The sequence below is a fragment of the Phoenix dactylifera genome, unplaced genomic scaffold (genome assembly GCF_009389715.1).
Source record: "Phoenix dactylifera cultivar Barhee BC4 unplaced genomic scaffold, palm_55x_up_171113_PBpolish2nd_filt_p 000276F, whole genome shotgun sequence".
In the NCBI taxonomy this organism is placed as follows: domain Eukaryota; kingdom Viridiplantae; phylum Streptophyta; class Magnoliopsida; order Arecales; family Arecaceae; genus Phoenix; species Phoenix dactylifera.
Genome location: NW_024067761.1, coordinates 572,076 through 596,546, shown reverse-complemented (window position 1 = coordinate 596,546; position 24,471 = coordinate 572,076). Strand labels below are relative to the sequence as shown.

The 24,471-nt window shown below is 39.0% G+C and overlaps 2 protein-coding genes across 4 annotated transcripts in view; one reads left to right on the top strand and one right to left on the bottom strand.

The window, feature by feature from the left end:
- The window catches only part of LOC103695703 (regulator of telomere elongation helicase 1 homolog), a 29,511-nt gene extending 11,244 nt beyond the window's left edge, over window positions 1-18,267 (top strand). Inside the window, exons 15-25 of one of the 3 annotated variants that reach the window (XM_017847002.3) lie at window positions 805-891; window positions 2,100-2,159; window positions 2,432-2,547; window positions 3,217-3,274; window positions 3,347-3,452; window positions 7,513-7,568; window positions 7,677-8,285; window positions 12,541-12,686; window positions 15,774-15,871; window positions 17,150-17,399; window positions 17,523-18,267. In XM_017847002.3, coding sequence (XP_017702491.2) covers window positions 805-891; window positions 2,100-2,159; window positions 2,432-2,547; window positions 3,217-3,274; window positions 3,347-3,452; window positions 7,513-7,568; window positions 7,677-8,285; window positions 12,541-12,686; window positions 15,774-15,871; window positions 17,150-17,172 — 1,359 coding nt within the window. In that variant the 3' untranslated portion in view covers window positions 17,173-17,399; window positions 17,523-18,267. Of the gene's footprint in view, window positions 1-804; window positions 892-2,099; window positions 2,160-2,431; window positions 2,548-3,216; window positions 3,275-3,346; window positions 3,453-7,512; window positions 7,569-7,676; window positions 8,286-12,540; window positions 12,687-15,773; window positions 15,872-15,977; window positions 16,296-17,149; window positions 17,400-17,483 lie in introns of those variants that run through there. The other 2 variants (XM_026800623.2, XM_039117820.1) reach the window with 2 other exon arrangements.
- A 1,715-nt stretch (window positions 18,268-19,982) lies between these two features.
- LOC103695706 (transcription repressor OFP14) lies at window positions 19,983-23,761 on the bottom strand. The gene is made up of 2 exons (XM_008777096.4): window positions 23,642-23,761; window positions 19,983-20,702 (listed from the first exon to the last, which is right to left on the bottom strand). The coding sequence occupies exons 1-2, from the start codon at window positions 23,759-23,761 to the stop codon at window positions 19,983-19,985; spliced, it is 840 nt and encodes a 279-aa protein (XP_008775318.2).
- Window positions 23,762-24,471: the final 710 nt, after the last annotated feature.

The following is a 24,471-nucleotide window of genomic DNA, read 5'->3' as shown; positions in this document are numbered from 1 at the left end:
ATTAACTCCACAAATCATTTGAAACTGAGAAGTTTATGAAACAGCTTCTTTTCTTTCTCTCTTTCTCTCTCTTTTTTTTAAACGTGTTTCACCATTTTTTCTTGGGTTTATAATACATGTCTCCAATTTTTTAATGGGTATATATCATGGATTGAGCAATAACAACAATAACATAGCTAACCCACAATTCATATACACTATCTTGGTCATACAACTTCTTTGCCACTGTTTGTCAGGCATATTTATATTAATTTGGGTTTTGGTATGTTAGTAGGTTAGAGGGAGCAAAAGTATATGAGGCAGTATTTTATTCTTCAAGAGCTTTCATTAGATGCGTAGGACTATTTGTATATGAGCATGATACCCTACCTCAGCTAGGTTGAATAATCTACACAGAATAGCATGCTATGTAGATTTGGGGTCTGTCTCATATCTCGAAGGCTCAAATAAATGGTTTTGGTTTAAGTGCTTGCTGATACAGTAATTTTGGCATGCTAAAACTAAATCATTCCTTTTCTCCATAACTTCTTACTCTTATTGTATTTGGAAACTTATAATTTGTTATCTTGATTATTGAAGCTTAGTTCAAATGCCATTTTTCCATGTCATGTATCAATACAACCATGAGCACAGCAGACCAGAAAAGAATTCTGCAATAGCCAAATTTGACATTATATGGAATCATTATTGAGTTTTTTTTTTCATTTTTAGTCTCAAATTATATAATCTGGCTTTTTGCATGAATAGTAAAACCAAAAACTACTACAACCTTCAGGACTTTATCTGAATTCTTTATCTATCCAGGTAAGTGAGGGCCTTGATTTTGCTGACCAGGCTGGGAGAGCTGTGGTGATAACTGGCATGCCCTTTTCTATGAAGACTGACCCCAAGGTTGGTAATCACGAATCCTCTTATAACATCATTATAGAAAGTTTAGCAAAACAATTTAACTTCGTATTTGTAAGTTACTAACAAAATACAAATTAAAAGAAAATGGAGAGAGTGCATGCAAACAAGGTCCTTCTCATGTTTGAGACTTATACAAAGCAACCAATGAAAACAGTTATTTCTCTCTGAATGTTGCATTGTCATGGATGCTGAGCCACCTGTGTAGATCACAAAGAAATTTATTTGTAATCATCTTGTGTCTGAATAGGTTTTTGCTGGTTTTGATTTTTCCAAGACAGCAGTCTCTAGTATGCCTGCACCAAGAAAAGATCTCTTAACCATACTGTGTAGTTAGATTTTCTGTGTTGATTCAACTTTATCAGATAGAACTCTATCTCCAACTTTTCCGATGTGAATCCTATATTTTCTTCGTGGATTCTGAGAGATAATTTGCAAGAATAATGGGCAGTGACTGGCATTGCCTTCTTGTTGTATAAACCTGTAGAACGATAATGAGCAAAAGAAGAAAATGGGTGGAAATTTGCAATCTGTTCCTGTCTCAGGAAATGCCCTTTAGATCCTTCTGTTTCATTATCCGAGTCTGTTATAGTTACCATCCATAAATATACAACAGAAATGCAGTTGCTCTGTAATAATCTGAAAACCTTGGCATGTAAGGCCACCTTCAGTGATTGAATAATATTGGATGTGATGCAGGAAAACAAGTTGAACTTCAATCCAAGTTTTTTGCTTGATATAACAAAACTATCCAAGGGATGTGACATGATTATCCAAGGAAGCATTTTTTTCTGTTTGAAGTGCTAGTTAGTTATTTCTTACTGAAACTTTTCAGTTACTTATTATTCCAATGCTGCTAGTTCTCAGTCCCACTTAATGGAAGGAAAAAGACTATTGTGCATTATAGATGTTTGTAATGATATTTTGCCACCTTAACAAAGAGACTGGACACTATTCTATCCATGAGAAGAAATTATTGCTGCAAGTTAGGTATTGTTTTTTTTATGGACCCAAGACACATGAATATTGAGATCCAAGTAACAATATGACATGGTTCAACAATTCAGCACGCTTGTTGCTCATTGATTTTGTAATACCTCATGGTTCCTTAAATTTTCTGGCACTAATTCTTTCTTCATCATTACTTACCACTGGTTTTCTTTTGGTTTTACTACATGACATTTTTGTTGTAGGTTCGTCTCAAACGTCAGTACTTGGATCAGCAGGCTTTGTCCCAGAATAAGGACTCTAAGGTAATTGATATACTTGAGTTGATTTGTGGTACTAAATTTCTACAAACTCTAGTGTTTGATATTTCAAGTTTAAGAAAGGTTCCTCTGTGTTATTTGTCGTATTTTATAGAGCCTGATAAAAATGAAGCATAAGTGATTCTCTATTTAAAGGAAATAATTTGTCTTCTTGTTTTCCTCATCTCAATATTTATGTCTTAATTTTTGCAGAAGTTGTGACCCTTTATGCTTTTTATTACCCTATATAATGTTCGAGTTATGTTGCTAACTTACAGGTTCTGACTGGGGAGGAGTGGTATGTCCAGCAAGCAGCAAGGGCTGTGAATCAGGCTGTTGGGCGCATCATTAGACATCGTCATGATTATGGAGCTATAATTTTCTGTGATGAAAGGTTCAATGATAAAAAAAATATTGGAAACTCTTTTTTGCAGTGTTAAGTTTCTGAGTTGCAGGATAAGCATAAATTGAGGCAGGGTCAATCATTGGAATGTTTTCACATTTGTGTTGTAGAGGAAGTCCTCACATCTCTTCAGTATGCTTCACTTTTCTGTTCATGCAGAGTTTCAGAAATCTTGCCTTAGCAAAAATAAACTATTTCAGATTCTTAGATATATTTTTGAGATAATGTTAGTGCTGAACTTGTACGGATTGTTCATTTTTGTATTTTATTTGTTTCTTTTTTGATTGAATATTGTTATATGTCAGAGTTTGCATGAGCATTAGTGTTGTGCACTTCATAGTTATGGCCGCAAATGGGTTTGTCTAGTTCTGGTTATGGCCAGGCAAAATCCGTGCATAACCTATTCATGTTATAGGTCAAGAGGCTGCAAATGGGTTTGTCCATGTCTGGGTCAAATTTCTTGACCTGCAGAGCATTATCTTTATTTTTTATTGGAGATGAATAGGTAGAATTGATGGTTTGTAACATGCAACCTTCATTTTTGGTGTTGATAGAATTTCTGATGGCCATTATTGTTGCATTTTTTTAACTATTGACTAATCTTATGTTGTAGACAGTTTTTTTTTTTTAATAACTATTGCAGTATTCTGTTATATGTAGGTTTGCACAACAAAATCGTCAATGCCAAATGTCATACTGGCTGCAGTCTCATATCAAGGTTTTATCTCCTGTTTCACATTGCATTTTAACATTGCAAGGTCTTTTACTAAGTCACATATTGCTCTTGCAGTGCTACCCCAAATTTGGGGATGTAGTTTTTACATTGACTAGATTTTTTCGAGAAAAAGGCACTTGCGGAACTTTGAAACCAAAACAAGCTGAAAGCTTAAGCATTGGTATAGTAAATTTCTTTAACTCCTGTTTTTCATATTGAATTCGTATGGTGCTCACTTGTTGTCTAATAGCTATGTGGTATCTTGCTTTGGTATTGCTCCAAGGCCTTTCATTTGTTTCGTTTACTTTGATGCTTTCATTTCTCATTGAAAGTCATCATAGATAAAAAGAATTCTTGTTCTTAATATAGTTATGATTGTTGTCATAGTGAGTCATATTGGTTCTTAATATTTCTACTGAACAAGGTATGGCCTGAACTGGGTGGTACAAGGTATACCGTACCATAAGAATTCGGTACTGGTATCCAGTCGGGTGGCGTACCGACACTAAGTATGCCAAAAAAACTCCGTACCATACCGTACTGATTATATGCTAGTGTGGCACTAGAATGGAGTTTTGTATTGAGACGGCGAACCTTGCTACTAAATTTTCTTGATAGTCTAATATATATCTTGAAATTACTAATTAAAAAAAATGAGCCCATTATCTAATAGATATGCTCATAATTAATCCTTAGCCTAGGGCAGTCCATTCTTATCATGCCACTTGGGTGAAACACTCAAAAAAATAAGCAAACTAATTAATTTGGAGCCTAACTCATAAACCTAAAGACTTGTTTAACCCTAGGCTATATTTGCGCGTTCCTCTAGTTTTTCCATGTCCTTCAAGGAGTTTATTGAATGGAAAAAAGATTATAGGAATAACATCTCTTCTTTTGTGAGCAAGGATAGATATTGATTCTATGGGGAGAAAGAAGGAATTCCTTCAACCAATTCAACATGAATATCTAGAATAGAACAATAAAGCATAAGGTAATTGGTGAAAGTAGGGTTTAAGTCCCTTTTTCTTTCATTAAGGATTAGTAAAATTGAGTTGCAAGGTCTCTATTATATTAATGAGGTCTGCTCTTAAGTAATCCGTGTTGGATTTTTTATCTAGTTAAAAGAGGTTACAACTTTCTCAAAATAGCCACTAGTGAAAATAATCATGAAAAGCTAAAATTCTACTAGAGATAGATCTCAGCTCTTATACCCAAGGTTCGCCATATTGGTGCATACCATCTCGTATTGGTACTAACTACTAAGTTTATATTCAGTACGAGAGGTTGAGGAGTGTACTGAGTGTCGGTATGGTAAGCCGATCGTTATTGACACCATATCAAATGGTTCCGATTTGGGTGCTAAAATCGATAATGGGCGAACGTTGCTTGCATCAACTTTGTCTTCAGCCATTTTGCCCGGTTTTTACCAGATTGCGAGATATTCCTGGTCAAAGTGTTTCCTAAGAAAGAAACTTTTTTTTTTACTTTGCCCTATTTGTTTTAAGGCCCAAAAGAAGGATTTTGCCCTAGGTCACTACATGCATCGAACCATTTGAGGGAGGATTCAGCATCATGGCGATCTCAAAAGGTTACTTAACATAAAAAATGCATCTTAATCGGATATCATACAAGCAAGTTATGACCTCTAGAACTTTTGATATGCAATTCAGCTTTTGATGAGGTTGATCCTGCACTCAGACCCTGCACAAACCTACTCATGATGGCTAGAGTGGTCCATATTGAGTCTGGTGATCTTCTTGAATAAGATATATAGCTAAAAAAGGGATGTTTTTTGTTTATATCAAGGTTTGCCGTACTAGTCCATAGCGCTCCATATTGGGTGTGTCATATCATACTGTTTCCAGAATGAGACTCAGGACAGGAGGTGTACCGAGTCTTGGTGTGTCGAACGACCCTCACACTGTGTACCAATACTATACCAGCATGCTACCAGTATGGGGTTTGGTATCTAGATGGCGAACCTTGGTTAATACATCTATTTTGTTGTTAATTAGTTGACATGTGGCTTTGTATTTGGGGCATTGCTATTAGAAAAGAGACATTCATTAGCTCTTCATTTTCGGTGTATAAAGTGGGACACTAGTTACATTATCTCTCCCATATGATGTTGCATGCTTGTACGCCTACTACTTATCCATGTTTTTTTGTTCTAGGTAAGCCTGCATGTGCATGAAATGGTTGGCTTCCATGGCATGTCTGTAAGGACTTTAAACTTCTTAAATGTGGTTGGCACCTAGCATGCAGTGACCCCTTTGGTTGGGCAATGTCAAGTTGTAGAGGCCATATGATGTGGCACGCTTAATGCTTCTTTTTTTTGTTTTGCACTATGTCAATGTCTTTGAATGTGAAAAACAGTTGGGTTGGCTTCCATCACATGTAAAGAGAGGGTAGTTTGTTTAGTCTACAATATGTATGTTATTAAGTGTGCTACCGGTCGTTGAGTTCTGGTGGACCCATTCGGACTTTTTTTCCTTCTAGCTTGGTTTGTTTGTGGCTTTGTGCTCTCTGTCACCCACCCTCCCTCCCTCCCTCCCTCCCTCGCTCTCTCTCTTCCCCCTTTTCTGCACAGGGCGTGGGGGGTGGTTAATGTGGCTAATAGGCGGCCAACCTTCCACATTTGAGAATCCTAAGGAGTAAATCAGCTTATATTTGTAACATGCAAGGTCCGTCGTACCGACTGTACCGATGCACCGGTGGGTACCGGTATCGATTGGAATCAGTACCGAACCGGTCAACAGCGCGCGCGCAGACGCATTAAATGCCACAAAGTGGCATTAAATACCCCACGCGGGATGCCGCGCGCGGGCGCGCGATTCCCCGCTCGCGCCCGCACGGGCGCGTTGACCTGCGTGGGTGCAGTTCCCAGCTCAGGGAACCGTGCGCGGACGTGGTTCCCAGCTCGCGGCCGCGCGGGAATGCTGCCCCGCGTGCGGGCGCACGGGAAAGCTGCGCCGGGCTAGTGCCCGGTTCGCACCGGTACACGCCGCACGCGCAGGAAAGCTGCGCCGGGCTAGTGCCCGGTTCACACCGGTACATAACGAAAATTGGCTGATTCTGGCTTTATAGGGGCCCAAACCGTTTTTTACAGCCGAACCGTACCGGTTGGGGCCGGTACGGTATGTGCTAAACCAGTTGGTTCGGGCCGGTTCAACAGATCTTGGTAACATGTGAGACATTTGCTGCCTCTATGCTTAGTGAAGCTTTTATGATTTGGTGAGCTAGATTAGCTTTGGCTTGGTTTCAAGTTTGATGGATATTAGAAGCCAGTTCACATGACCAATTCAGTGTGAACAGGTCCAAATCTTTAGGATTTTGAGGGGTCCTCTTAGAATCAGCTCTTTTGGGGTTATTTTATGGAGCCTTTGGATAAAATTGGGCCTTAAAATATATCAGTTTTAGTTTGTTTTATTCTTAGATGACCCAATTTGCATTTATTGTTGAGTGAGATGTGTGACCTCAACACCCTACTTGACATTTGCTTAAAGGGCGTCCAAGTGCATGAGGCTCCCACTGTTGCGGGCACGGTCTCCTATGCCGGTATCGGGCACCATACCGGTTGTCCGACGGGACGAGTCGGTACGGGCTTGCGTCGTGCCATGCCGTATTGTGCTGTGCCAAGCTGGGCTTGTACCGACACAGGAGAGGGCGAGAGAGAGAAAAAGAGAGAGAGAGAGAGAGAGGAGAGAGGGACGGAGAGAGGAGGCCGGCAGAACGAAACAAAGGATCCGGCCGTGGCCTCCGCCTCCTGCTCAGGGGCCGGCTTCCGTCACCCTCTACCGGCCTCTCTCCCTCTTCCTCTCCCTCCCTTCCCTGCTTGCTCTCTTTTCTTCTCTTTCCTTCTTCTCTTCCTCCGGCAACAGCGTCTCGGTTTCATTGCCGGAACCATCCCGGTCTGCCGCCGGTACAGCTCGGGACGCCTTGAACTGGATGGTTCGGGACAGTTCCGTCGACCCTGGTTGCGGAGTCTGGAGAGTGTTAGATGTATACAGCTTTATCCCTTCATGTTAAGAAGCTATTTCCGTATTTTGAACTCATGACACTCGTGTCACAATGGAGCAACCTTACCATTGTGCCAAGGTTTGCCCTCCTACTTGACGTTTGCTTGTTGATTTCTATTTTTGTGCTGGAAAAGTTTTGTTACTATAAAATCTTTCAGTTAATTAATTGCATCCAGTTCATTCCTTATCAAATAGTAATATTCGTGGATAACTTTCCTGCAGTGAAAGCAAGGCTTTCTGAAGACAAGATCTCACTACCGAAAAACCTTCCCTGTTTGGTATGGTTCTGACAACATGATTTTCAATCATAGATGGCTCTTATAATGTGCTTGCTGCCAATTTTATTTCAGTTAGGAACATTTCTTAACTTCTTCTTTTCTGTCCAGGCTTCGACTACTGAACATTGTTCTAGGAAGTCACTATCATCTGTACTGGCAGATTCGAGAAGCAACACCTGCAATAAGTTAGCGCAAATAGTCCCTGCAAATCGTTCAACCCTTTCTAACAAAGCCAATTGTCACTTGACTGTACAGAGTTCACCAGAAAGCGGCTTAAAAGAAAGTCAGTGTCAGGATGATCAAGTGATTGATTTGACTAGTGATACACCATGTTGTGAACAGCGTGAAGATGCTTCAACACCTTCTGTGAAAAAGCTAAGAATATCAAAAATAGGTTCTAGTGCGGTTGACTGTGAATGCGATGAATGGTTGCGTAATGGTCATTCAAGAAGTTCACTGGAAAAATTTCCCTCCAGTAGCAATACAGGGGGACATGGTGAAGAAATATCAGGGCTTTCACCTTATGGTTCTGTAAAATATGGAACTTATGACAAGGATATTTGTACACAAACTGGCCAATTTGGTTCAGCAATGATATCTAATGGTGAAATAAATGCAGAGAAAACTACCGAGCAACCATCTCGAGAGGAGGATAATTGGAGTAGTTCATTGCCTCATGGTGATAAGGAAACAAGAGGTTCTGCTTTCTTGATGCAGGTTATTTCTAAAATTTATTAATTAATTGCTCTTTTAATCAGGTCTGGTTGCCAGATGAGTATCTAATGAGTAAACTATGACATTTCTTGTATGATATGAAATCTCATCACTTGGAGCATTTGGTATTTCATAGTAGCTAACTATACAAATAAGAAATTATTTTAATTACTAATACTGTTAGTTTTGCAGACAATTAATAGTGAATGGGACATGTCAATCTTCTATTTCTTCTCTATGTGTGTGTGGGCAAGTGGATGGGAGTTTTCTGTACCCTGTTTAAACATGTGCAGCATTCTTCTCATGAAAAAAGTTTTGCATTAGTTTTCTAACCCTTCGTTCTTTTTTCAAGTGAAAACGACAACAATTTAGCCACTCGTTCTCTCAAATTCATTGCAGAGCCCTTAGTTTATGGTAGGATGGGGTTCATTGGTTCAATCAAAAACTTGCCGGTGTACATATACTTCATATGCTTCATGCATCAAAGTTTGCCAATTGATGACTTCTTCCTTAAATTTGTCACTAGGCCTTTATGTTAGTTTGGCATGTTTTGCCTTTATAGTTTTTAGGCAACCCACGAACTTCGTTTTTTCCCATTTGTTGACCACAATATTTTTTGTTTATTTTTCTTCAATTTGTTCATGCTATCTTATTTCGGGATTCCTCATCGATGCAGGACTGAATTGCATCACATTTATGTCCTGAATTCTGCTGATTTGAAGTTCTTTAATTGTAGGCTTTAGATTGAAATCATTAGGGTTTTTTGAAGTCCAAAAATAGGCATTCAAGGTCGCATCGTTGGAACTTTTAAGTCCCTAATTTTAGGAGGTTGAAAAAGGGTCAATTTAGCTAAGGGGTATACTGTTCACATTGATGTAGCTTGAACAGTGATTCTTCATGGTCTGTTAGGAGTCAATAACTAGTTTGTTTTGCAAACATTTGAGGGATTTGTTTCCATCTTTTTGGAGTCCCAGAAGGACTAGGTCAATTTTGTGTCTTTATAAAGGGGGTTGAGCAGAAGACTTGTATGCTGGTTTTTTGTTATTGTGAATGGAATTGAAAATTTTAGGCTAAGTTCAGCCCTCTTGTTTCCTCCCTCTCTCCCTCCCTCTTCCCCTATTCTCTCTATTTTCTGCTACTTGTTCCTCTCCTCTCTTTCTCTTTCTTAATGTTCTTTATTTCATAAATCTGTAGTTTATCCCTGCTTTTTAGTCTTTGAATAGATCATATTGCTGTCTACAGTGTTCTGTGGGCATTATTTAATCTAATAGGATTACATATTTATATTTGATTGTCTAAGAGAGCTGCATATTGTGATTTGGTTCATCTTCTCCCATATAGGAGACCCTAACCTTTGAACAACCATTGCCGTTAATTTCAAGTTTTCTTATTGACTATCCTAATCTCAGAACCTGGATAGCGGGCATTTAAGTTCTTCATTACCCTAATCCTTCACCTCAAGGTCCACTATTGCATGTAGGCAGCCCTAACCCCTTGCTGTCCTACATCAAGTTTGGTATCAAAGCTGAAGGATCCTACCTTGTCTTCTTTCTTTCTTGATCTTCTTTCTGTTTACTTCGTATGTCTTTCCCTTTTTATCATAATCATGAATGAGGATTTGAGTTTCAGATGTGATCTTCATGAGTCAAATATGAAAAGATCTTCTGTCGGGTGGATAATAACTTGGCATCTATCAACAACGATGTGATGTCAATGTAGGCTATATTGCAAGCAATTGCAGTGGCTTTAGGCATTGAAAAACTCCCTGAGGTTGAAGTACAGATCAAGAATCTTAAAGATGAAGAAGCCAAAGAACTAATGCCCGTAGAACCTGCAACTGAAGCTCTATCATGGGAAGAGTCTATGGTCGAGTATCTATCATGCAGCAATATTATAGTACCATCAGAGATTTATTCATTGAGAATCTATTAGTTGATGATCAGTGAACTTCTCAAGGGCAAAAGATCAAAGAATTGAACATGCATGTGAGGAGCATATATGGCAAGATCTAGTTACTGATCTGAAGTCAATGATCAAGATCAAGCCATAAGGAGATCCTTTCTTTATTATTTGCTGGATTCCTCGAAGATCTCCATCAAATGGATGATCCAGAGTCCAGACCTTGTTGCTTGTAAACCAGTGGACATTAGAGCAACCAATGAATGGTATGATTGCAAGAGAACTTTATGTGGGCCTCCATCATCAAAGCATAGAGACTAAATGGAGGATCAAGCTTCTGGGGAAAAAAAATCTCAGGGACAAGATCCACATAGTGGAAGTAACTTATGGGCGACTGAATTGCATTACATTCAATAGCCTGAATTTGTTGATTTAAAGTCCTTTAATTGCAGGTTTTAATTGAAATAATTAGGGTTTTTTTAAGTCCAAAAATAATCAATCAAGGTCATATCATAAGATCTTGAAGTCCCTAATTTTAGGAGGTTGAAAAGGAGTCAGTTTAGGTAAGTTAAGGTGTCATTTCACATCATTGTAGCATGAATAATGATGCTACAGTACCATGATCTAGTTGGAGTCAAAAGAACTAGTTTGTTTTGGAAAATTTTTAACGGATTTGCTTCTATCTTTGTAAGGAGTCACAGAAGGACTATAATTCATTAACTTGTGGGTCAAGTGTAAGTCTTTATAAAGTGGGCTGAGAAAAAGATTTATGTGCTGGTTTTTTCTTTGTTGTGCATGAAATTGAAGATTTGAGTCCAGGTTTGGCCCTCTTGTTTCCTTCGTCTCTCTTCCCTTCTTCTCCTCCTTTCTATTTTCTGCTACTTATTCCTATCGTCTCTCTCTCAATTTTCTTGACTTCTTCTTTATTTCATAAATTACTCTTTATCACTACTTCATTTGGACTTTGGATAGATCATACTTGCTATCTGCAGATTTCTGTGTGCATTAATTGATCTTACATGATCATAGATTTATATTTGATTGTCTGAGAGAGCTCTAGATTGTTATTTGGTTCGTCCTCCCACATATAGAACACCCTAAATAGACATTCTCTTGAACAGCCATTGTCCCAAATTTCAAGGTTTTTTTTTAATTAATTTTTATGGACTATCGTAATCTCAGAACCTGGAGAGCAGGAAATAAAGTCCTTCATGACCCTAATCCTTCGCCTCGAGGTCCACCGTTGCATGCAGGCAGCCCTTACTCCTTGCTGTCCTACATCACACATCCTTTTTTCCTCAGCTGTCAATAGTTGTACTCATTTGTTACTGTGGAGTGCATATTTTACATACTGTGGTAGTCTGACATTCTATTAGGTCACTGAGGTATCTTTAAAAGTGAGATCTATGAACCACTTCTTCCACATACATTCTTAAGTTCTCTTTTCCTCCACAGAATCTTATCACCTCATGATCCAATCATTTATGGCCCAAATATTTTCAACAAATTTGCTTTCTTCCTATGGAAATTCATTTAGAGCTTTAAAAGTCATACACTTTTCAAAGAGTAGACCTAATTTGCTGTATTAATGTTTGCCCATCAAAAAATTCTGTACACAAAATTTTTGATTCAAAAAAAAAAAATGAAGAAGACATTTTGCTAGAAGCTATGAAAACACTTCTTATTGTAATTTTTGTACCATTTTTCTCGGTGGTTGTTGTTTTACAGTATAGATTTTTCTGGTTCATTCTGATACTCCTCACTTGTCGTTAGCTGAGTCATTAGCTCTCTTAGTTTTGTGCAGTTTATTGATTGTTTAAACATGTAAACATCGGATGGTAATTGCACAACATGGGGCATCTGTTTGCTGATTTCTGTGTGATCATGTCCTGCCTGTTTTTCCTCACACCACTGTTTTTCGAGGAAAATTTCTTACACTACCTTAGAATTGAATCTATAAGATTTCTTTTTCTTGTTAGTACGGCATTCAAAATGAAATTATAATATTGCAATATGATTTGATCCATTTTCTCCTACTCCTTATGCTGGTATGTCAAAGTGCCTCATTCATTTTTAAAACAATGCAGTGTGGTTCTAACATGAAAGATGGTATTGTTGAATACTATGAAAATTTAGTTCAAAATAAGCGTTTTTTCTCTTTTTGTGTGTGTTACTTTTGAACATGATCGTATTTTTATTACTTTTTCTATACAAAATGGAATTCAGAGTTGGCTGTTGCATTTTATTCAGTTTCCTGAGTAGCACGTGATGATTATGGGGCACTAATTCTTTTACCTTCAGGAAAATTTTTTATTGCATTATATTATACGATAAACTTCTGTCTTTGACAATCATACAGGTTCAAGAGAAACTTACTGTTGCAGAGTATAAAGAGTTTGTAGGTTTGATGAAGGCATTGAAATCCAAGACCATGAAGATTACATCTGTATTGGGGTCAATTGCAAAATTATTCTCTGCTCCAGAGAGGATTTGTCTTCTTAAAAGGTAACATTCAGATTATCCAACAAATGCTTGATTGCACTTACATTGGAGCACTGGGATATTTTCTTACCACTCAAATTTCATGTCAGAGAAAAATGTCTTTTTTTCTTGGAAAATTGTTAATTGATGTTGGGAAAGACAGGCAAACAACATAAGATGTTTGAAACATGTTATTATGATCATGTAATCAAGTTTCACAAATTGTTTTTGCTTTTTAACTATCCCTTAGTGACCTCTCTTATTTTTATTTCATGCTTTGCCTGGAACTCGAATAAATATTTCCTCATATGCGTTATTTAACCAGTTAGTTGTTTCACAGATTTATACCTTGACATAGGCATCTTTTCTTTGAAACTCCCATTTGTACTCAATGTATTGTTGGATAGTCCCTGTGCCTTTTGGATTTGGAAAAAAGAAATTTACAATATTCATTTCAATATTTGGAAAAGAGAAATTTACAATATTCATTTCAATACTTGGAAAAGAGAAATTTACAATATTCATTTGCATACTTGTGAGTATCCTATATGATCACAATTTGAAATGCTGGTTCCTTTTTCTGTGGCTAGAGCATATTTCCTCTTTTAAATGCTTCAGTGTTGGATCTTTTTCTCTTATCAATATCATATTTAACACAAATTTCCTAGCCAGGCTGGACAAGTGGCAATGAGGTATTGAGGCCATCTTTGTAAATGTAGTATGCTTTAGTAAATACATCCCTTAAATTCACTCTCTCCAAATGATGCTGCAGAGAATAAAGAAGTTTAAATTTATAAATGAAAAAACTTCCGTAGCAATGTAAATTTCAAACACGCCATTGATTGATAGGATCATGGCCGTACATCATATACATCTTTCTCTTGAACCAATTATCTGCATCTTAACTTGTTTAGCAACATTTCATCAATTGATGAAACCATGGCCAGCCACGGAACTTAAACATATTCCATCCTATGTTGTAATGCGACATGAAATATTCTGTAATTATTTAAATCTATTTTTAAAAGTTCTGTTTTGTGGATAAATATTTTAAGGAGCACCTTTATGCTACCATGTACACCAAGTTTTATGGTAAAACTTATTTCTGGCAGCATATAAATATTTGTAACCAACTTGTTGCCTTAGGTAGTTTCGTTGGTCATGAACTCATTTTACTTGGCTCTTAGTAGGGAGCTATGCTTTGAGCACCAGGAATAACTGGAAGTTCCCCACCTTATATGCACAGACTCACTCATACACACACATGCACACAAACTCATAAATATTTAGATGGTTACTTATAGATTCAAGGGGTCTGATCTAATATATTATCCATTTGATCAAGCCTGTCTTCTCACTTCCCCTCATTCCCATCTTTCTTCCTCTTTTCCCTCACTCCTTTGCTCCTTCCTTGTTTCCCTCATTGTCCAATGCTCCTTCCTTCCCCTTCAGTCACATTATTCCTATCCTCCCATTCTTGCTGCTTTTTAATCTGACCACCTGACATGTCCGACTTTAGTAGCCAGTTAGGCATTTTAGGGATGAGAAAGTAGGTGGTGGCAGTTTGAATGAATGAAGGAGTGCTTGCACTCCCAAGAAGGAATTCAGGGATGGGGGAAGGGAGGGTCTATGGAGCAGGAAAGAGTGAAGGCTGTGGGGAGTCACGGGGTGATTTCGTTAATTGGTGTTAATGGATTTTGTATTTCTCAGTTTAATCCAGTTGCTCAAGAATGCAGAAGGATATCCTTTTAAGAAAATGACACATTTATGTATGTATTTTCCAACATATGGATCAATTCGACAATTTTTTCCTCTATAAAATCCTTTCACTCTCTTTTTTGTCGTTACCAAAGTGAATTTAATTGACCTAACTTGTAATCTAGATGGTTGATATATCTTAACTTGCCTCAAGGCAGAAAATGAAAACTTAAGCATTTTTAAAAAGTAAGTGCACTTGGAGAGCACATAGTACATTCATAATTTTTTTATACCGAGCTATTAAATTGGACATAATAAAAGTACTTATATATTTCCCATATATAATATAGCTTAATATGGGTAAATTGTTTAACAATTATTGCTGCAATTTGATTTTCTTTGAAACTCCAACCTAACATATTTGTCTAATTATACCAATTGTAGTATCTGTGTGTCCTCAAAAGAAGCAACATGAAAATTACATTCATTTATATAGACATGCATGCATACTTTTCAAAATAGTAGATTGGACTGGCAAAAAATGCCACTAGGTTGGTGATCAAAACTCAAGATGGTTGCCTACATCATGATTCTCCTAGGTGGGGGGTTGCACTATGTGTATTGAAGCCTTGTTTATTGTTAAGGTGGTAACTTAGGGACATGATCCATCGATGCAAGTTTCTATAGCAACTTTGAGCTTTTTTGTGTACTTGTTTCTAACTCTATGCTTTCTTGTTTTAACATATTGTCATCCATGGTTTCAAAAACCTCCAAAATCGGATGGTATGACTAGTACCGCACCATTCCAACATAAAACTAGCACCGATACGGGTGTGAAGATACCGAAAAAGTCCTACTAGTACCATACAGGCCATACCGGCTTGTATTTTGTACTGATCCATACCGGTGCATATAGTGGTACCATACCGGTTGGTACTGTTGGTATTTCAATTTTGCAATATGTTAGTTTTGGTACACCATCGATATTGGTCCTATACCAACACTGTATTTTTCTGATGCAAAAATTGTATGGAGTTTGATACCAGTTTCAAGCACTTGTCATCAATATACAAAAACCCACCATTTCTTGCTCTCTAATGGCTCTCTGTTTTGTATCATTGGAATTCCCTTGCCTTAATGTCAAATAGCATGTAATATAAGATATCAATCTTAAAGATTATGTAAGTACTCCTATAATATCACAGGCAAATATCTGGGAAAGGGCTAGTTCTCTTTCCCTCTCCTTTTCTAATCTGCTCAAAATTGACTGTTATTAGAATTATCAATTCAAAATTGAGTGTTGGGTGGATGAATGTTTTCTCGGTATGATCTCTTCGTTTGCTCGCTTATAGTTCTTCTCTTTCATTTGTTGTACAGTTAGTATATTTATGTTGCAATTGACATTCTGAACAGGTTCAAAGATTTTGTTCCTACGAAATATCATCCCATATACGTGCAACATCTCAGAGCTAGTGGTACAGCAGATTATGGTGGTTGTAAGAAAGTGTCAGGTGATTTTCTCCTTGTTTAAGTCAAAGATCATATTTCTCTAATTATTTTTGTATATTAATTTGCCAATTCAATTACCATAGTTTAATGTCTTTGGCCACTCTGTAGTTGATTCAAGCCTATTATCAACTACTTGTAGCCAGATGAGCAAGTAATGATAGGGCATGGAGAACTACGTAGTTTGTTACCCGATCCCTTTAGACCGATATAAAAGTTCTGATGTATGTGAAATTGGAGTTGGAGCTTTGGCGCCCAAGTACTATAACAGTGCATTTCTGATCAAGTTTCAGATTAACGAGTCTCATAAGTTGTACAATTGTTATACAACTAGGGAATAAACTTGCTCTCATTTTTTTCATTTATCATGGTCTGTCTGACAAATGTACTGTTGGTTTTCCACATTGAACTTGTTGTTTGAGTGATCAAGCCACATCTCAGGTGAACAAAACTTCATTAGAATCTGCATGCTGACGTGTGTTACGGTGTTTCACCAGTTCCCGAGCATGATTGTGCAACTATGGGAATCAAGTTCCTCTTTCTCTCTGTGTGTGTGTGTGTGTGTGTATGCACAGGCATATGTATCATGTGCTATCTCACAAATGTACTATTGGTTGTTCCCCTTTGAACTTATTGTTTGAATGATTTAGTCCATCAGAGGTGAACAAAACTGCATTAGAATCTACATAATAGTATTTCATCGCTTGTTTAGATATACTTGAACATGCTTATATCGTGTATAAATTATTATGTTCTTTTCCCGCAAGTCTTGTTGGTTGTTGTGCTGTTTTTTCTTGCTGGAAATCATCAAATGGATTTATTCCTCCCCCCCCAAGGTGTCTGCACCCCAACTCCCCCAGGTGTGGTAAGAGCAGCACTAGGATACACTTTTACATCTCACATAAAAAAGTCACACGGCTCCTGGGCGACTTTCTAGTTTCTTTACGACTCCTATGTTCGTGTTTTTTTTTCCTTTTTATTGGAGTGCCACGTTTTGCCTTTGAGTTCGGCATCTTGCCCGACATGAATAACTCACTAAAAGAGCTATATCTCAACTTCCAGTTGAAATTATTGTTGTCTTAGACCTAGGTATGTTTTTTCTTGGTCATTATTTATGCTGAACTAGATTTTGTGCATTATTCTTTTCACCCAACACATACTGTACTTAATCTCGGTCAAAAAGAATTGGCATAGTTGCTAACTACAACATGGAGATTGCTGGTCCCTACCTCGTTATGTTACACTGTAGATGTGTGTATTATTTATTGGTTATTTTCTTGCAGATGAATCCGATCCAATGGTGTAACTGTGTAAGAGACATCCTTCAGGGTCTACTTTTGTATCCGCTTGCTGTGCCTTCCCAACATCATGGCCTGCATGTCTGCTAGATGGGCTGCCAGGTTGCTCGAGTAAAAGGACGAGTAATATTAATTTTGCAATTATTTTTTTGAGTAAGATGGTTATAACTCGTTCAATCTTTAAAGATTCGAGAAGCAAAAATGGAGCCAGGATGGCATCCACATCTCAGAAAAGGTAACACTGATTATTTCGACTGCTGATTTAGCTTTTGCCATATTTCTGTCGTTTCAGTAGCAGTTTTATCATTTGATGACGCAGATCATTTTCATACTGTCGTTTCTTTTTTTTTTGGACCGGAGGTGCGTGCTTCTTTAAACGGTGACTTCGGCAGCACGGAAGAATTGAACATAAATGTGACATATTGTCCGATTGACCCGATGTCGTTTTATAATAAATATTCGGGCAGAAATAAAAGTAATTCTGTTGTTTTATGTAATGATCTTGGGCGCGCTTGCTGCTCTACTAAATTATAGCTGCCAGTTAGTGCAACAAGATGCCAGAATCATTTGCTGTATTCCATTTTATGGCGGAATGAACAACTTGCTGATGAATACAAATGCCGGTAATTAGAAGTTTGCATGACCTCAGTTCAGTTCATCACCTGATGGAGACTTGAAGCCAACTTTTGATCACAAGCTGGGAGTACTGGGTTCGGTGATTCCAGTTCGGGAGAATGCCTTTCTCGGTGATAAAGAACGTCAAGAATAATGGACGGCATGAGGTCAAAATACATAAAACTAAAAGTAGATATGCTTTCCAAATAGGGGGCTAAGGCCTATCTCGCTACAGGTCTAATGGCTTGGTCTATAAGCTGAGATGTGGTGCAGGTACCTTTGTTAATATGGACTAGAATTCCTAGGCTTTGACAGGTCTTTCATGGGGTGGTGTTGCTTTGGGCAAGTCTTTCCCATCTGAGGGTTGGAGGCTGGCTCTCCAGCAACTAGAATTCTGCATGTCTTATCTACGTGATTGGGAATATCTACCCTCTAGTTGTACTTGCGATGATGACCATATTAAAAGCAAAGAAATACTTGCAATCATAGATCAAGATGTATTTTCTTTCATCTAGAACTGACAATCGGGTAAGGCTTCGAGTTTTGCTTTAAATTTTCATGGTTTTCTATTTAAAATTGATCTCAGGTGATTTTTTTTTTTGGTGGGGGGGGGGGGGGGGGGGGGGGGGGGGGTGAGGTTGAGTCGAATTGGGGGAATACACGTCTCTACAAAATAGATGGTGAAGGAATGGAGCGGTGACTGAGAAGAGATGGGGTGGCCTCACGCTCTCGTGAGGAAAAAAGTTGACAAAGGAGGCTTGAACGTGGGGTTGGTAACTTTTAAGCCTTCTAAACCTTTTCTTTAGGAACAGGCGCGGTGGATGTCACGGAGTGGGATTCGCAATCGCTGTGAGGATGTCATGAAGATGTTCTTAATTAGGCGAATGATAATCTGGCGCTGCCGCGTAAGCTTGTCGTGGGTGAAAAAGGTTTTCCAAGGCCTTTGCTCTCTCAGATGTGACTTCGTGATACGGGGTTGCCGGTGAAACAATTCTTGCATGGATGGATGAATATGGAACCCGTAGATTAGACTCATGCTATATGATTGCTCTTTCTATTTTTTGAGATTGAGATGGGATTATCTTTATCGGTCTCAACAAGCAGAGATAATGGAAGTGCCTTGAGTACTCAAGCATAGCGAGATCTTTCCCTGATTTGGCCTTTCGTCTGCCCTTGGAAGCCTTCCACTGGAATGGTCTTAGATGGCTTTAGATTAGTCTCCTGATGCACTTACGCAATGGTCATATGCCTATATGAAAAGCACTATTGGCAGGACCTCTTCACATTCTCCGAATATAGGAGAGAAATTAAAGATCATAATTTTGGATGCTCGAGGATGCAGTGTTTAGAGGTCATCTGCAATAATGGGTGTGCCTTTGGACGCATATATATAAATATGATCAGAACATTGTATCTGCTTGCTGCATTGCACGTGATGGCAAATCATCGCAATAATCTCTTTTGAATAATTATACCAATTAAGTGTAGACTTGGTTAGCACGACAGTAGAATAAATACCGTAGCCTGTGCATCTGTTGTTTCTTTAATGACACAATTCAAGACTCACAACATGCATTTTGGCACACCAAATAAACTTATATATCAGACCATGTGTGGGACTCTCAAAGATAATAAGTTGTCTATTCATGTTAGAGCTGGACGGAGGTTGTATCTTTCGTGTGAATCCATCATTCAATTCGCTTCAAGATTCATGCAAATAGACGAACGAAGAAGTTTGATTAAGTCTGTGCAAAGTGCGATCCAATATCACGAAAAAAATCAATCATTTTTTTATACAAAAGATACAACCAACCTTGTCCTTAGTAGCCATCCCATTCACTGATCATGAGAAAGTCAAGCATGTCAAATAATTATCAATAGTTTGTAGAAGAACCAGACCTACATAGTACATATGGAGCGAGAGAGGGTGTCGGTCTCCTTTTGGAATCAGGAAAAATTCCACGACAAACTACTGTTTCTCACCGTTTGATTCATTACTTCTTCAAATTACCCTTTGATCAAACGGCCCGAATCACTATTTCCTTCGCCCTTTTAAATTACATTATGTGTGAATGATATTATTTGCATGTGAGCAACCCCTAACTTGCGCTCCCACGACCCTATCACTCTTGGTATATATATAATATATTATATATCTACAGCCGGAAAATAAGGCGTTTCCCACCTTTTCCAACGGCGCCGTTCAAGACCTCCCGGTCACACCCACCGGAAAATTACGTGGCACCACGGCCACTTGCCCTTCCTTGGTCTTCCTCCGCCGCCTTCCCCTGCGGCGGTAGCTGACCGCCAGATCGGTGAAGGCTCTGAGGATGTACTTGTGGACGCTCCGGTCGTTGAGCTCCAAGTAGCAGAAGAGGAGCTCCTCCATGAAGTCCCAATCCAACGGCTGGCGGGGATCCACGTGTCGGGCTTCCACCATGTCCTGCATGGACCGCCGGAAATCGTCGTAGGGGTCCTTGGTGAAGGTCGTCACCGCCACCCCGTCGCCGAGGACCGCCGGACCGGCGTCGGACCGCCGGGAAGACGACGACGACGCGGCGGCGCTCGGCCGGGCCTCATCGAGGAGAGAGTTGGACGTACCGGGGGACACGAAGAAGCGCTCCGACGATCGGATCATGCCCGCCGTGAGCTCGGCGTCATAGCTGGGGGATTCAGAGGAGAATTCAGTGCCGTCTTTGTCGCGGTAGTAGAGGGAGCCGAAGTTCTCGTAGAGGAAACGGTCGACGTCGGAGAGGGTGGCGGCAGGGTCGCGGGCGCCTCCGCTGCCATCATCATCGGGTTGGTCGCGATCGATAGCGAAAGATGGGGTCTTGGGGTACTTGCAGGCGGAGAGAAGCCAACTGCCGGCGGCGTTGGAGGGGCTCGGGGGGTTTGGAAGGCGGAGTGTGGGGACTTTCTTGAGCTTAGACAGGTAAAGTTGGAGAGATTTGTGAATGCCCTTCTTCCCATATTTTTCTTCTCTTCTTTGGTTGCTTCTCCTTTTGGGTTTGGTCTTTGTGGAGAGACTAAAGATGGTTCAGAGGAGAGGCAGTTGATATTTCTTGTATTATATATAGGGGGAGAAAGGAGACGAGGGATGGGAGATGAAGAAGATTGATACTTGGAGGGGTAAAGCTGGAAGGATGTTTTACTCCATCTTCGGAAGGTAAGATGTTAATTAATGGGCTATAAATATGTTTAGCCGGTACGGGATTAAATTGTGCAGGTCTGAATTGAATTGGGGGTTAGATAAGCGAGAGTAGGTTTCGATGGATTTATGGGGTTGTAAAGTTAACGTGAATTGCTCTGCCGGCATGGCCTCCAGCGGCTGCTTCGCTTGGCCTGACGTTTTGTTTAATCTCAACTAGATTTTTTTTTTTTTTTTTGATTTTGATTTCAACAGCCAAACTCTTTTGGGGCCACCAACTTTGCCAGGTATGGCATCTCGCACAGGTTTAAGTGCATCTTTATTGCATAGTTTACCGGATCTATTTATCCTTGTGCGTCTGAACTTGTTTTGATGCTGGTCATAGCTTCCATCTTTTTTTTTTTGTGCATAGAATAACATAACTATAACCTCGATTCTTTGCTTTCTTGCTGAAATGTGGAACATTCCATGTGTTACATCAGTCTTCAAAGTTGCAGCAGTCTTCAAAGTTGAGTATGTGGGTGATGATAGATTTCAGGCTTGAAATGGAAGTAATCTGAACCATGTCAAGTTTTTAGACTGACGCATGTTCCATATTTTGAAATGTGATGCAGGTCTTGTTCTCATGAATTTAAGCGAAATTATTTTAGATCCTTGATTTTTAGGTTATTCTTATTTTCTTACCTTAGTAAATTAAAAGATTCTTCAAGTTGTTTCTCAAATAAAAAATTAATCCAGAATTACTCATACACTCACGTATATTGTGATTTATCCACGAATTGTACCTCACTAATCTAAAGACGCTGATGAAGTATGATGAATTAGTAATGCTACGTACAGGCTCTTGCTATTTTTCTTGTTTGTTTATTAACCCTACACATTCTACTCTTACTTTCAATATAAATATAAGTATATGAAATTAAATACATATTCCTTTTTCTCTTTGTTTATTCAAATTTTTTCAATTATTTCTGATATTATAATAAATGCATTGAGTTTTTTTTTTTTTTGAATTTGAATCTTTAGCACTATATTAATCATTTCCAATTACCAAACTGGTAAATTCTAAGGTGAAAGATTCTATATTCTAAAATGGAGTCCAAATTTTCTCCAAAAGTGAATATGCCTAATAAATTAGAAAGGAGGATTCATCTTTTGCACAAAAGAATCCACCAGTTGATCACCCACCAATCACTTTTGAGATCTATGCAACCATCAGATCACCCACCCCACAGATGTCAAGTCAAGTACATCATCGTGTTTTTTTCCATAGCCTCCCCATTTTTCAGAGTATAGCATGGCTCTTCTTTACTGATCTGATTGATTATGATCAGATGGCTATCCATGATGATGCCCGTCCGATTGCTCTTCTATATAAACGGCATGGTCTGCTTGTGGATGGATGACACATCGTTCTATTTGTTATCATCTATATTGCATGCATCATATAGTCGGGCAGCCAATAAGGTTTGTTAGTTTCTATAGGCCCCATTCATCGTCTAACTGCGGTAAGGAGTTATTATATGGACCAGATCCAATAGATCAATCAATATCCAAACATATCTACTAGATGAGAGCGATCGATCTTATTTGATATTGAATTGTTTAAAATACAACGAGGTAATAGGGCGAGTGACTACCGGACTGATCCACCATATCTACTTATCAGGAACTTATCTAGTTCACAGAAATAGAAGTAAAGTGTGGTCAACGGAAAGACAAAAAGAATCTCTTGTTGGGGTTTTTAAAAAAGAGAGGCGATAAAAAGGAAAAGAAACTCTTGAGGAATGTTCGGGCCATGATTTGTGGTGGGATAGATGTTCAGGCGCAGTATGTATTTCGGAAGGCCAATAGGGCGGTCGATTGGGTGGCGGACTACCTATGGGTGGGTGAGGCGGAGTTGTCTAGTGCGCTCCGGCATGTATTGATTTTTGATTTTTTTACTTGTATCCGTATTCAGTTTGTATGATACTTTCGTTTCGGCCAAAAAAAAAAAAAAACTCATGAAAAATATAAAAAGAAAAAACTACTTTTTGATGGATTAGAAATTAGAATTTTTTTAAAATATATTTTACCCATCAAAATTTATAAGTAAGATTTTTGTTTTTATTAAGAATATAATAGATATTTTATATAATTTTTTTTAAAAAATAAATGGTCAAGCAAACATAACTCACTCTATAATATGTCATTTTTTATTAATTAATTAAATATATCAAAACTATTTTTTAAATATTATATTTTCAAAAATTATTTTTTGGAAAATATTTTAATAAAAAAATTTCCGCGATCCAAAGGAGTCCGCTGCAGTGGGGGTGCGAAGGATAAGACACCGATGCAGATATCAGACGGTTGTGGACACGATCCTGCCGCCGGCTGCCCATACGCGGGCGCAGCACGTGGCAGGACGGACCTCCTTCCATTAATGAGCTTTACATTCCCATTTATTAAACGAGATATGGAGCAATTTCACCGCCTAACATCGACTTCATTAATCATCGCTGTAAATCTTCTTCCAAAAGGGGGAGAGTTTTCTTCCCCTTTGGAGTGATATCTTGCGGAAGTTTTTAACTTTTTATTCTTTCTTTGGAATTAATGTCCTTGAAAGGAGAAAGGGGCTTTGTGGTTCATGTGATTGATTCAAGTTGTCACGATCATGATTGATTAGGTCTTGCTTCGAGCAATCGACCGAAAGTTAGGTTCTTCCACATTACCACCATGTGGTCTTCCCCATATTCGCAACCAGAGATGGAGGTCATACAGTGGAATTGCACAGTTGACACGTGGCCTGTAGCCTTGAATTCCTTTTCCTTATGGCTCGGGTTGCGCTTCATGACGATGACCCTCTCCTCGTAGGCCGATCACACAGTGAAGGCACAGTGAAGGCAGCAAAGCAGCGACCAAGGTTCATCCGGGATGGACCACTCGCCAGCATTTGCTACAGTTTGGTAGAAAATTCCATCAAAATTGTTATTGCTGAAATCAGATCCGGAGATGATCGAGAACTCGGAGGAGGAGCTTCTGTTACAGACAGTGGTGGACGGCTATCTTCGGCAGACCTGCAAGAAGCCCAAACCGGAGGATCTGGCGAAGGCCCTCCGATGCTTAAGTCAAAGAGAATTTTTAGATATTTTAATAGAGATATCTTTTTCGTCAAGGGGAGAAGTCCCCCTCTCCCCGGAGTTCCCCCTCTTTATAGGAGGGGGTGTACTGGTTACTCGCAATCGGATGTGATTGCATAAATCTTGGGTTAAATAAATTACCTTAAATGGCATAGAATTTTAGGCTAGCTAGCAATCGGTTGAGATTGTAAGGATTCAAATTTTGACAGCTGTTATGGTGGAGACTGCGGGATTTGATCCCGAATATGGAGGATTTGGTGACCCCTTCTTTATGCAGACGCTCCGATTTAGAGACTGGCTTGATTGTCGGTGGAGTCGGGGTCGGTCTCAGCTTCTAACTAGGTCTTTCTTGACCTCGAGGTCAATCGAGCTTTGCTTAGCCGGTACCACGCTTATCGAGATCACGCTCGCCGAGACCATGC

Coding starts and splice junctions, on each gene's coding strand:
- LOC103695706 (XM_008777096.4), bottom strand. CDS start 23,761: ATGAAGCGCAACCCGAGCCATAAGGAAAAGGAATTCAAGGCTACAGGC. Junction 20,703..23,641: donor ATGGGGAAGACCACATGGTG/GTAATGTGGAAG, acceptor TACCTGTCTAAG/CTCAAGAAAGTCCCCACACT.